Source organism: Acipenser ruthenus, chromosome 51, assembly GCF_902713425.1.
Source record: "Acipenser ruthenus chromosome 51, fAciRut3.2 maternal haplotype, whole genome shotgun sequence".
Taxonomy (NCBI): domain Eukaryota; kingdom Metazoa; phylum Chordata; class Actinopteri; order Acipenseriformes; family Acipenseridae; genus Acipenser; species Acipenser ruthenus.
This window is the reverse complement of record NC_081239.1, coordinates 3,610,550-3,624,979: the sequence shown is the minus strand read 5'-3', so window position 1 is coordinate 3,624,979 and position 14,430 is coordinate 3,610,550. Positions and strand designations below refer to the sequence as shown.

Here is a 14,430-nt window from a genome sequence, read left to right as displayed (position 1 = left end):
ATTATTATTATTATTATTATTATTATTATTATTATTATTATTATTTATTTTTTAGCAGATGCCCTTATCAAGGGCGACTTACAATTTGTTACAAGATATCACATTATTTTTTACATACAATTCCCCATTTATACAGCTGGGTTTTTACTGGAGCAACCTAGGTAAAGTACCTTGCTCATGGGTACAGCAGCAGTGTCCCCCCATCTGGGATTGAACCCACGACCCTCCGGTCAAGAGTCCAGAGCCCTCACCACTACTCCACACCGCTGCCCATTTTCAGGCCGTGTGTTTGAAAGATTCCATATGTGCTCCTACAAAGTGACAAGACCCTGTTACAGGATTTCATATTCATGCCTTATGTTCAGTCCTTTGGCGTTCAAAGAGCCTCAGAAAATATAAATCAATATGCCATGATGAGATAATAAAAAACACATTAGAAACGTCTTTGTGTGTAAAACTGCGGTCTACTCAATCCTGACCTGCTGATCTGAACTCTTTTTCAGATAAACGAGTAATCCTGCAGACTCCCCCCCAGCCTGTGATTGAAGGAGACTCTCTGACTCTGAGATGTCGTGTCCGCGATGGTTATACAGCTACCTGGATTCGATTTTATAAAGATAATAAAGAGTTACAGTCCCGGGCTGGCACAGAGCAGAGTCTGGATCATGTTTCAAAGAGTAACGAGGGGTCCTACAAGTGCAGAGTGTGGTGGAGGACGAGAAGCTCATCTTACGATGGTGTATCTGCAGAGGTGCGGGTGTCAGTGAGAGGTAGGTTCATTCTCGGAGTGTGGTGGAGGATGTGAGGCTCCTCTCACGGTGGTGCATCTGCAGAGCTTCGGGTGTCAGTGAGAGGTAGGTTCATTCTCAGAGTGTGGTAGAGAATGAGAGGCTCCTCTCACAATGGTGCATCTGCAGAGGTGCGGGTGTCAGTGAGAGGTAGGTTCATTCTCGGAGTGTGGTGGAGGATGTGAGGCTCCTCTCACGGTGGTGCATCTGCAGAGCTTCGGGTGTCAGTGAGAGGTAGGTTCATTCTCAGAGCTCAGAAGACATTCAGTAGAAGTTTGTTTTGTGTAAAACATCAAGGTAACATCAAGGTTCACATTAATTGATTTAATCTATTCCATTTACCTGTAAATAGGGAACGAGATTTGAAACGGGTAACAAGGTTCACATTCATTGATATTATCTAAACCTAAAAACGCACACACACACACACAGAGAGAGAGAGAGAGAGAGAGAGAGAGAGAGAGAGAAGCTCCTAAAAATATCTTAACTTTCTCAATGTTTGCACATTAAAATGTTAGAGTTGTGATCTAAAATTGAAGATAAAGCTCTGTGAATACCTAGAGAAGACAAGGAAGACAGCTTTCAGGAGAAAATCCATCAAAATCATAATAATTTACAGAAAAGGCAAGAAAGAGGAAAAATTTAGGCGAGAGAAAAGGGGAAAAGCAAAAAAGAGGCACAGAAGACAGCCAAGGTAAGCCTGTCTACATTTAATCTGAAGAGAAGACAAAAAAAACTGCAGAACTGTTTATTAATATCATATAAAACTCAAAACTCATAACTGCAATTCATAATAATAGATCAACTGCAATTTATTAAAAAAAAAAAGAAATGCAGCTGGAAAATTCAAATAAAATGACAGTTGAGCTGCTAGACCAAGAGGCCCCCCAGACTGATACAAATGTATCAATTGCAGCTCCTCCTCCCAGCAGCAGCAGCAGCAGCCTCAGTGCAGAGCAGAGATATGAAGTGAAATACCTAGCTGAGATTCGTTCTATTTAGGCTAAAAAACTATTTAAAAATAAAGTTCTGCGGGAGTCCCCTGAAACCCTCATAGCAGACTACATTGAAAAGGAGGAGAGGAGAATAAAAAGCAACCTGCTGTTCTATACACAGCACCCCACAGCCTGGCACACTGCCCTGTGCAGGAGCTATCCAAACATTAAAAAGAGAGGGATTAGCAAGGGCAGGCAGATCTTGGTGATGGAAGAAGACAGTACCATGATCACAGTAAATGTGTATAACAACGGCACAATCATGGTGCAGGGCAGCGAGACCATCCTAGACCAATTTGCACTCGGCTTCCACACTAAAAGATCTTGCAGCTATGGAGAAACAAGAACCAGAGCCTGCAACCATGCAGAATGAAGCCCCTCCAAACACCGACCCAGGGAGCGAAGCAACACCCCCAACTCCCTGCTCCCCTGCCTCTCCAAAAGTCTACAACAACATTAAAGCCCTGAGAGAGTGCCTGTCATCATGTTCAAGGAGCACACCCTGACCAGCCTGAACCAGCCCAGCCCCACACAGCAGCTCTGGGACGAGGTGACCAGACTCAAGAGCGAGCACCGGGCCGAGGTGCAGGAGCTGAGAATGGCGCTGAGAAGACTGGAGGAGGACAACCAGGCCATGAAAACTGAGCCTTGGAGACTGAGAGAGGAGCATAGCAAGACAGCACAAGCCAGCCAGATGAGGAGCCTGCAGAGAGACCTGGAGGGACTGAGAGAGGCACTGCACAACACCCACCGCTCAGCCAGCACCGACACACACACTGCTGCCACTCCAAGCACTGACACACACACTGCCACTCCCAGCACTCACACCCTTGACACACACACTGCCCCCCCCAGCACCGACACACACACTACCCCCCCCAGCACTCACACACTTGACACACACACTGCCCCCCCAGCACCGACACACACACTACCCCCCCAGCACTCACACCCTTGACACACACACTGCCCCCCCAGCACTGACACACACACTACACCCCCCAGCACCCCCAGTACTCACACCTCTGATACACACACTACCCCCCACAGCACTGACGCTGCCCCTCCCCCCAACACCCCTATCCCTGACACACACACGGTGCAAATGGCCGGTGCAGAAATTGTCATCCTGAGCGATTCGAATGGGAAATATCTAAATGAGAAGCGCCTCTTCCCTGGCAAAAGGGTAAAGAAGATGTGGTGCCCAACAACACAGACAGCCCTGGAGTTGCTGTCGGGACGAAGACTGAGCGACCCCAAACACATCGTGATCCACACGGGGACCATCGACCTGAGCACACACAGGGGCGATGTGGCCAAAGCCCTGAGGCAGGTAGCAGCTAAAGCCACCAAGGAATTCCCATCAGCCAAGGTTACCATCTCCACCCTACTACCCAGAGCAGACGTGCCACAATGAGTCATCCATGGCATCAACGTGGAGGTGTCCCGAGACTGCGCCCTGATGCCAAACGTGCACCTGGCACACCACTGCGACATCCAGCATCATCATCTCTACGACCCGGTGCACCTCAACAGGGAGGGCATGAGGCTGTTTGCTAAGGTCCTCAAAGACACCGCCCTGGGCCGAGACACCACCAGCACCTACACTGAGGTCAGGAGCACGCCCAGCCGCCCCCAAGTGCACAGGAGCCCCCCGACCTCGAGACCACGCAGAGCCCCCAGCCCCCGAGTCTCCGCACAGCGCAGCAATGGCAGAGTGAGCAGCCAGCAGCAGCAGCAGCAGCCAGCCCAGCCAGACAGCTATGCAGCTGCAGCAGCCTCCAGAGCAGGGAATCCAGCCACAGTGGAACTGAATCAGATAAGAAAACTGCTCAATATCATTTGTACCAAGCTAATGAGTTAATTGAGTAAAAAAAAATTATATATATATATATATATATATATATATACATACATATTGAATTGATGATCATTAGCACCTGTTTGGTATAATTGTTTAATCATACACCTGACTATATTCCTACAAAATCCCTGATTTTGTGCAAGTGTACCTAGAAGAATTGATGCTGTTTTGAAGGCAAAGGGTGGTCACACCAAATATTGATTTGATGTAGATTTTTCTTCTGTTCACTCACTTTGTATTTTGTTAATTGATAAATATAAACTATTAACATGTCTATTTTTGAAAGCATTCTTACTTTACAGCATTTTTTCACACCTGCCTAAAACTTTTGCACACTACTGTATAAAGGTATGTGTATACTGTGCATATAGATATGTATGTATGTGTAACGTGTGTGTATGTACCTGTATAAATACATATTTGTATATAATAGTAAAAGCCCAAATGACAAAAAATATTAGTACATAGCGACCAATAACCAAAAATATTTTTGTTTTTTTTGGATAATTAGAATGATAAAATTAGATCACAATTCAAACATTCAAATGTGAAAAACAAGTAAATACCAAAAATGACATCATTTAAAATTAGCAGCTGGAACATTGAGGGTCTGTACTCCTCAACCTTCGGAATGAAAAGCACAGACCCCGACTTCATACAGAATATAAATAATATAGACATCCTCATTTTACAGGAAACATGGAGTCGTGAGGACTTGTCTACTCACTGTCCCAATGGATACAGGGAACTGATAGTCCCCTCCCTAAAGAGCCCCCACATCAAACGTGGCAGGGATTCAGGGGGCATCATTGTGTGGTACAAAGAGGAACTTAAAAACACTGTCTCTCCCATTAAAAGAGGAAAAACACATTTATGGCTCAAAATTGAAAAAAACATCCTTAAATCCCAATCCGACACTTTCCTGTGCACAGTTTATATGCCACCAATTGACTCCCTCTATCACCGAGAGGGGTGTTTTCAGAATTTACAATCTGAAATTGGTCACTTCCAATCCCTGGGCTCTGTGCTGCTGTGTGGAGATCTCAATGCCAGGACCGGCAGAGAGATCGACTACATCAGCACAGAGGGGAACAGCCATGTGATTGGACAGCAGACCTCTTTGTACCACACACCCATCACCACACTGCGAAACAGTTTCGACAGTGTGGTGAATAAGAGCGGGAAGCAGGTCCTGCAGCTCTGTAAAGGCCTGGGTCTGTACATCGTTAATGGCAGGATCAGAGGGGATTCTCAGGGCAGATATACATACAGCTCTGCTTTAGGAAATAGTGTAGTAGACTACGCTATCACAGACATGGACCCAGAATCTATTAATGCATTTATAGTCCAGCAACAAACCCCCCTATCAGACCACTGCCAAACAGTCCTGTATCTAAAAACTGACATCAAACAAAACAATTCTAATCCGACCCCCCCGCCAAATTATACAGTCTCAAACCAGCTTATAAATGGACAAAGCAGTGCTGAGGAATTCAAAAATACAATGTATAGTGCAGAAATAGAAAGTATGGTAAACAGCTTTCTAACCAAAAGTTTTCAAACAGACAAACATGGAATCAATTCGGCCATCAAGGCTGCAAGGCTCTAAAAGATTACAAATATCTTCTCAACACAAAAAGAGAAGAACATGTGTCCAAACAATTAAACAAAATTGAAGAATCCATAGAGCAAAATTCCTTTTGTGGAACAAAATAAACACATCCATAACAAATCATGAATTGGCAATCAAAAATGGTAACACTTGGAAAAATTATTTAAATAAACTTTACCAGGAATTGGACAAAAATGAATTAAATCTGGACCAAAATTCAATATTAAAAAAACTAAACGAATTGGAAACCAAAATCAAGGACAATCAAAACCCACTGGACTTCCCAATAACAGGACCAGAGCTGAAAGAAAAGCTCCAAGCCCTCAAGCCCAGGAAAGCCTGCGGGCCCGACAGCATCATAAACAAGATGCTGAAACACAGCAGCCCCAGGATGCAGGAGGCCCTGCTCAAATTATTCAACCTCATCCTGACTGCGGGCTGTTTCCCTGACATCTGGAACCAAAGGCTAACAACACCAATTCACAAAAGTGGAGACAAATTCGACCCCAATAATTACTGAGGCATCTGTGCGAGCAGTAATCTGGGGAAGGTGTTCTGCAGTATCATTAACGCCCGGATACTGGCCTTCCTTACCGAACACAATGTCTTGAATAAGAGTCAGATTGGATTTTTACCAAATTACCGCACCTCTGACCATGTTTACACCCTACACAACAACAAACACCAAAAAAATAAAGGGAAAATCTTTGCTTGTTTTATAGATTTTAAAAAAGCATTCGACTCAATTTGGCATCCAGGTCTATTCCTTAGAATTCTTGAAAGCGGTGTAGGGGGTAAAGTTTATGACATCATTAAGTCAATGTATACAGAGAATAAGTGTGGTGTGAAAATTGGAAACCAAAGAACAGGGTTTTTCACCCAAGGGCGTGGAGTGAGACAGCATTGCAGTCTGAGTCCAACACTGTTCAACATCTACATCAACGAGTTGGCTACAGTGTTGGAGCAGTCTGCAGCCCCTTTTTTAAAGTCAATGAAGCAGGCGAAAATTTTGCCTTTACTTTTTTGGTGTACATGTTTATCTATTAGGGTGTGCAGGGTGTAAATATGGTCAGTTGTGCGATGGTTTGGCAGGAATCCAATCTGACTCTTACTCAGGACATTGTGTTCGGTAAGGAAGGCCAGTATCCGGGCGTTAATGATACTGCAGAACACCTTCCCCAGGTTACTGCTCACACAGATGCCCCGGTAGTTGTTGGGGTCGAATTTGTCTCCACTCTTGTGAATTGGGGATATAAGCCCTTGGTTCCAGATGTCAGGGAAGTAACCAGTACTTAGTACCATGTTGAACAATTTAAGCATTGCCTCCTGTAATTTAGGGCTGCTGTGTTTTAGCATCTCAGTACAGATGCTGTCAGGGCCGCAGGCTTTTCCAGGTTTAAGTGCCTGGAGCTTCTTTGTTAATTCTTGTGGGGTGATTGGAGCATCAATTGGATTTTGGTTATCTTTAATTGATTTTTCTAGTAAGTTAAGTTTTTCTCTAGTTTCATTTTGTGTATCTGTTAGATCTTTTTGAGGGATATCTTTATAAAGGTTTTCAAAATAATTTTTCCAGATTGTTCCATTTTGTATGGTCAGTTCTTGTTTTTTTGTTGAGTTTAAATTGTTCCACATTTCCCAGAACTGGTTTTTGTCGACAGCTTGTTCTATGTCAGTGAGGGTTTTGTTTGTGTGTTTTTGTTTTTTCTGTGTCAGGGTGTGTTTGTAGTATTTGAGGGTCTCGCAGTACCTCCGGCGTAAATCTGGGTTTTGTGGTTGATGGTGTTTTTGATTGGATAATTTTCTTAGGTTTGTTCGAATAGATTTACACTCGTCATCAAACCAGCTTTGTTTGTGTTTTTGTTTCTGCTGTACTTTCTTTTTGTTCTTTTTAAGATTTGCCGTTGTGGCTGCATTCTCAAATATCTTATTGATGTCTTTAACTGCCAGATTTAGTCCTGACACATTTGGTTGGTACTGTGTGTTGAGGAAAGTGTTCATGAGGTTAGTTATTTTAGTAGAACTGATTGCCTTGTTAAATTCCTCTGCACTATTTGAGGCCCATCTGTATGTTTGATTCAGATTGTACAGCTTACTGGGCTGTGTCTGTGCGGTGCTAGACTGACCTGTCCTTTTCAGGAACACAGTGATTTGATTGTGGTCCGACAGAGGGGTTTGTTGCCTGACAGTGAATGCATTAAGAGAGGAGGGGTCCATGTCAGTGATGGCATAGTCGACTACGCTTGTCCCAAGAGCTGAGCAAAACGTGAACCTCCCTAAAGAGTTCCCTCTGATCCTGCCATTAACGATGTAAATCAATCTCTCTCTCTCTCTCTCTCTCTCTCTCTCTCTCTCGTAACAGGGTCAAGAGTGCCCTGTTCACATTTATTTTACACTTGTGTGTTATTATTTTATAGGTTTATTTTATTGATTTGATTAGAGTATGCTTTATGTTGTCTGACACTTTATAATTGATGCCCATCATGTTATGTTGGCTTCTCCACCAGTTTCCCTTTGTCTATCTATTGGGCACCGACTAATTGAATTATTAATCAATATATATGAGCGACTTGAGTGTTTTTAGTCTGTCGGCAGCCAACCAGAATGCTGGGGTCTCTCTCTCTCTCTCTCTCTCTCTCTCTCTCTCTCTCGTTGAGGAGACCAAGAGAAATAAAATGGTGTAGTGGTTTTGCTAGCACCCAGACTGATCTACTCCCTCATCCCCTAAAAGAAAGGGTGCTCCCTCCAGTCCAGGGCAGGCTTGAGGCATGGAGACTGAACTGCTCCCTCCCTCACCCCCCTAAGAGAAAGGGTGCTCCCTCCAGTCCAGGGCAGGCTTGAGGCATATAGACACCTTTCACAATCCTTAATTGACAAATAAACAGAGCTGCCTTTGCAGGCCTTACTTGCGTGCACTCGGTTATACTTGATCATTTTCTGAACAGTGTGGGAATGAGAAGACATTCAGCCCATTAAGGGTTGGGTCAGTTCGGACAACCTGGGTTTGGATATTTGAGTGGATTGATTAACTTTACTGCTTTGTAAAGATGAGTCAAAAGCATTACATCATTTTAAAGCTGTTTCTTCTTCACCGTCTCTCTCTCTCTCTCTCTCTCGCTCTCTCTCTCTCTCTCTCTCTCTCTCTCTCAAATTCCTTTTTTATTTTCAAATTCAAAGGTGCTTTATTGGCATGACTAACAGCGTCAGTATTGACAAAGCATTTACAAAAGTAACAATAAACATTATAAACATATTTAAAAATAGTAAATAAAACAAAACAAGGCAAAGACACATTAAATACTAAGTAGCCCTGACTAACCCCCCTCCCTCCCCAGCAGTGCCTCCCCCTGTGCAGAGTGTTCATTGCGTGTCCCTCAGCCTGTGATATCTCTCTCTCTCTCTCTCTAATTAAATTAAATTAAATTAAATTAAATTAAATTAAATTAAATTAAAAAATGCTTTATTGGCATGATGAGAGCGCTCAGGTATTGCCAAAGCTTTTATAATACAAAACAGAAATAATAAAACAAAAATAAAATTACAGAACATAACAAACACAAAAGCCATTGTCCCCTTCCCTTTGAACAATATAACTACCTCCCTCCCTCCCATTCCACCTCTCCCTCCTCATCACCAGTAACCCATGGTCGTGTATACAGGGTGTCACACACTGTCCCTCAGGTTGTGACAGGCAGAAAAATACTGTGCTGCTAGATTTGCAGTTCGCTCCTCCTCTCCTAGAAGGATGGGGATTTTACTCAAATTGGAGAGGAGGTTAAACTCTGCCATTTGGTTTTTGAATTGGGGGATATATCTCTCCCGTATCTCTGTGTATTTTGGGCAGGACAACAGGAAGTGCAGCTCTGTCTCTACCTCTGGAGCCCCTGGCCTCACATTACATGACACTGAAGTCAAGTTCCTGCTCTACGCAGATGACCTGGTCCTGCTGTCACCCACAGAGCAGGGGCTGCAGCAGAGCCTGGCACTGCTAGAGCAGTACTGTCAGTCCTGGGCCCTGGCAGTAAACCTCAAAAGGACCAATATAATGATTTTTCAAAAAAAGGCCAGATCTCAGGGAAACAGATATCACTTTACACTCGGCAACACCACCCTAGAGCACAGCACCAGCTACACTTACCTGGGTCTGACCATCAGTGCGTCAGGCAGTTTTAACCTGGCAGTGAATGCACTAAAAGCAAAAGCACTCAGAGCTTTTTATGCCATCAAAAGGAGATTCTATAAAATCAATATACCTGTCAAAATCTGGCTAAAATTAATTGATAGTGTTATTCAGCCCATTGCGCTGTATGGAAGTGAGGTATGGGGTCCACTCAGTCAACAAGACTACACTAAATGGGACAAACACCCAATCGAGACCCTGCATGCTGAACTATACAAGAATACACTGCAGGTGCAAAGAAATACACCAAACCACGCATGCAGGGCAGAATTAGGCCGATATCCAGCTCTTATTAATATAAAGAAAAGAGCACTCAAATTCTGGTTGCACCTTGAAAAAAGTGAACCTGACTCACTCCAGTACAAGGCCCTCCAGACCCAAGAGCTCAGCCCTGAAAAGAGTCCCCTATGCCAGCTGGCTTTGAAGCTCATCACACTGACCCCCTCCAATACTAACACCAACCAGCTTCAGGTCAGCACTGCTTACCAGCCCCCAATCAGAGTAAACCAAATTATAAAACAAACCAAAAACTCCTATCTGGAACACTGGGACACAGAAATAACATCCCAAAATAAACTTGATTGCTATCAGGCCCTAAAAAGAAACTACAGCCTAGCAGAGTATCTCTCCACTGTCAGAGATACGAAGCAGAGACAGATCCTGACCAAGTACAGGCTCAGTGACCACAGCCTGGCCATAGAGACAGGCAGACACAGGCAGACCTGGCTGCCCAGAGAAGATCGGCTCTGTGGTCACTGCGAGACAGGAGAGGTGGAAACTGAGATGCACTTTCTCCTACACTGTATAAAATACAGCCATATCAGAGAATCATTCTTCATTAAAATACAAGAAAAATATCCTCTTTTCAGACAAATGGCAGACTCAGAGAAACTTGCTGTCCTCCTAGGGGAGGGACACACAGCTCCACTGGCTGCCAAATATGTAGCCACCTGCCACAACCTGAGGGGCACGCAGTGACATGGCACAATTTAATAGTTTCAATATTATTATTTTAATATTTCAATTTCTGTATTATTATTATTTATCTTCTATTGTATTTATTATTATTTTGTTACCATTGTTCCTTGTTTGTATATATATGCATCTGTTCATAATATGTATGTATTTGCTTTGGCAACACTGTGGAAAATAAGTCATGCCAATAAAGCACTTTGAATTGAATTGAATTGAATTGAGAGAGAGTCCTCACCCCCTTCTCTGTCTGTAATGTCTCACAGATACATTCACACTAGAGTCTATTCCAGCTGTGTTAATGTTCTCAACACAACTCAGGTGCTGAAGTAACGGGTCCTTGCAAAGTTTTCTGATATGAAAGCTCTTCCTGGTCTGAGTAACTCTCCGACTCTGAATAGTCTAGTAGATGTAATAATGCAGAAAGAGGCCACACCAAAGATACACTGAATGTTTGTCAGTACTGATGATCAAGCCCTATTTTCTCCAAATGTATTTCTAATTGGTTGTGGAAGTAATAGAATGTGTATTGCCATTGCAAACTGTGTCTTTAATCATGTGTAACCCCTCCCTAGACAGGGGGGGGTACAGATTGGATATAAGAAATTGGTCCTATACATTATTACACTGCAGATTATACCACAGAAGAGATTCTGCCCAAATGAAATAGTTTTAAATAGAATACATACCTGTTCACTTTACTGTGACACACACACAGTATGAAACAGAATACCCAAGAAAGACACAGATACCAAACATGTAAGTCATGTGAGTTATATTATTATATTAAAAATCAAAGCAGCAGCAAAGTATCATTCAGCGTGATAATGAGTCAGAATCAGTCAATCCTTTGTTGACGTCTAATGGTAATGCATCATTATTTTGGATTATCATGCATGTTTACACATGCTATGAATAGATCTGTTGCACTGTGCTGTCCAGCACTGTCTATGTGTGGAAATAAGGGCTAATCAAATTATCAGACAGAGAAGATCTACACATGTTACAACAATAAAGAGATATGCCCTCAATACCCCTGAGAGACAGTAACATTGAGCTGCGTTTATTAGAGACCAACATAGTTAAAAGTCCATGTGAACAGAGCCTGTGGGTGCAGGTCATGCTGAACTGTGTTTTATTTCTGTCCTTGGCAGGCAGGTCTGTGTTCCTAACATGCCTTGTTTCCTTTCTTTACCCAGAGCTGCCGAAGGCTGTGCTGACCAGCAGTCCTCAATGGGGAGAGCTGTATACTGGAGAGACTGTCACCCTGAGCTGTGGGGTTGAGGGGGGTTTCACTGGCTGCCAATATCTCTGGTACAAGAGCAGTCAAGGAGGCACAGTGCAGATCAGAGGCACCACTGGAGCCAGATACACACTCAGCCCTGTCACTCAGTCCCATAGTGGACAGTACCAGTGTGAGGCACAAAGAGGAGATCCACCACGTTCCTCTCAGCGCAGTGATCCTGTTATACTGACTGTGTCTGGTGAGTTTATTAACACAGCGATCCTGTTACACTGACTGTGTCTGGTGAGTTTATTAACACAGCGATCCTGTTACACTGACTGTGTCTGGTGAGTTTATTAACACAGCGATCCTGTTACACTGACTGTGTCTGGTGAGTTTATTAACACAGTGATCCTGTTACACTGACTGTGTCTGGTGAGTTTATTAACACAGTGATCCTGTTACACTGACTGTGTCTGGTGAGTTTATTAACACAGCGATCCTGTTACACTGACTGTGTCTGGTGAGTTTATTAACACAGTGATCCTGTTACACTGACTGTGTCTGGTGAGTTTATTAACACAGTGATCCTGTTACACTGACTGTGTCTGGTGAGTTTATTAACACAGTGATCCTGTTACACTGACTGTGTCTGGTGAGTTTATTAACACAGTGATCCTGTGACACTGACTGTGTCTGGTGAGTTTATTAACACAGCGATCCTGTTACACTGACTGTGTCTGGTGAGTTTATTAACGCAGCGACCCTGTTACACTGACTGTGTCTGGTGAGTTTATTAACACAGTGATCCTGTTACACTGACTGTGTCTGGTGAGTTTATTAACACAGTGATCCTGTTACACTGACTGTGTCTGGTGAGTTTATTAACACAGTGATCCTGTTACACTGACTGTGTCTGGTGAGTTTATTAACACAGTGATCCTGTTACACTGACTGTGTCTGGTGAGTTTATTAACGCAGCGATCCTGTTACACTGACTGTGTCTGGTGAGTTTATTAATGCAGCTGAATACTGAACAGTGCTCTCAATACAGACCCCTCACAGACAGCAATGTTGACCACAGTCCTGTCCTCTCAGAGCAGCTGTTACATTAACTGTAATGGAAATTAACTGTAGAGGCCCGAGGGATGGAAGTATCTTAACTCTAAAATGCTTTTTATTTCTAAGATAGGAGTACAGAATTACCCAGGACCGAAGTATAAATATAACAATTTCATATGGGCTGTTTTAATAGGAAATGATTCTATTCATTCAGTCCTGTGGATTTCTGTCCTCTTATCTTTCACACTATCTTTGTGTCAAAACAGTTACTGATAGGAGCTGCACTGAAAACAATAATACTTCAAGCCAGTTAAAGAAAGTCATACAAGTCATTAGTAGAATAGCAACTTGGAAAAATGGACAACTTTGTAGACTTGAAGGCATTTATAGTCATTTTAAATAATTAAGTTATCAAATATTGTTTTACTTACTAATTCAAGAGATTTAAGCAATTTGTATATGCTTTTAAGTAATTCCTAGTAATGGGTGTTGTAATTACTTTTTTAAAGAACAAGTACATTAAAATAATTCCAGTAGAGTCACATAATTTGTAGTAATTATTCAAATTTTCTAGTAATTATTTTCTAGTAATTATTTACAAGCTAAAAATAATGACTATGTGGGGGCTCCCGAGTGGCGCATCCAGTAAAAGCACTCGCTAGAGTGCAGGATGCACTCTATAGCCTGGACGTCGTGAGTTCGTGTCCAGGCTATTCCACAGCCGACCGTAAACGGGCGCTCCCAGGGCGTGGCGCTCAATTAGTCGAGCGTCGCCCAGGGGAGGGAGGGTTAGGTAGGCCAGGGTGTCCTCGGCTCACCGCACACCAGCGACCCCTGTAGTCTGGCCGGGCGCCTGCGGGCTTGCCTGTAAGCTGCCCAGAGCTGCGTTGTCCTCTGACGTTGTAGCTCTGAGGCGGCTGCCCGGTGAGTCTGCAGAGTGTAAAGAAGCGGGAGGCTGACGACACAGGCTTCGGGGAACAGTGTGTGTTCATCTTCACCCCTCCCAAGTCAGCGCAGAGGTGGTAGTGGTGAGCTGAGCCTAAAAATAATTTGGCATTTCAAATTGGGGAGAAAATTTTTAAAAAAAAGAGCATGTATTTGTGTTGCCAAAAGCCACTCAGGAATTGAGGGGAAACAAGCCCTTATTTGTCATTGTCTGTATTTCAGTGGGACGTCCAAAGGCAGCACTGACCCGGGAGCCCGCAGGAGAGATATTTGAAGGAGACACGGTCACCCTGAGCTGTGTGGTTGAGGGGGGCTCTGGTGGCTGGAGATATCTCTGGTACAAAGACAGGCAGGGAGCTCCAGTGTACCAGACTGACAGCAGCAGTGGAACTGGAGCCGGATACACAATCAGTGCTGCTGCTCTGTCCCACAGTGGAGAGTACTGGTGTGGAGCTGGACGGGGCAGGAACACATTTTACTCACAATACAGCGATCCCATCTGGGTAAATGTAACTGGTGAGTAATAAAGAATCTCCTTCCTTTTTACTAAAACTTTGCCCTCAGCAGTAGAGTGTATTTCTTGCTCTTATTGTATTACTTGTATTGTAACACTTGAAATGTATTTGCTTACGATTGTAAGTCGCCCTGGATAAGGGCGTCTGCTAAGAAATAAATAATAATAATAATAATAATAATAAAGAGTGTGTTGTTTGGATCTTCTAGAGGTGATGGGAGCCTCAATCCTCCAGCATTCCTCTAATTCTCAATTTCTAATTCTATTCCTCTCTAT

The 14,430-nt window shown here is 43.4% G+C and overlaps 1 protein-coding gene across 1 annotated transcript in view; it reads left to right on the top strand.

The window, feature by feature from the left end:
• The window catches only part of LOC117398393 (Fc receptor-like protein 5), a 47,101-nt gene that overhangs the window by 19,733 nt on the left and 12,938 nt on the right, over positions 1–14,430 (top strand). The window contains exons 5-7 of the mRNA XM_059015709.1: positions 504–770; positions 11,608–11,892; positions 13,863–14,156. Coding sequence (XP_058871692.1) covers positions 504–770; positions 11,608–11,892; positions 13,863–14,156 — 846 coding nt within the window. The remainder of the gene's footprint in view (positions 1–503; positions 771–11,607; positions 11,893–13,862; positions 14,157–14,430) is intronic.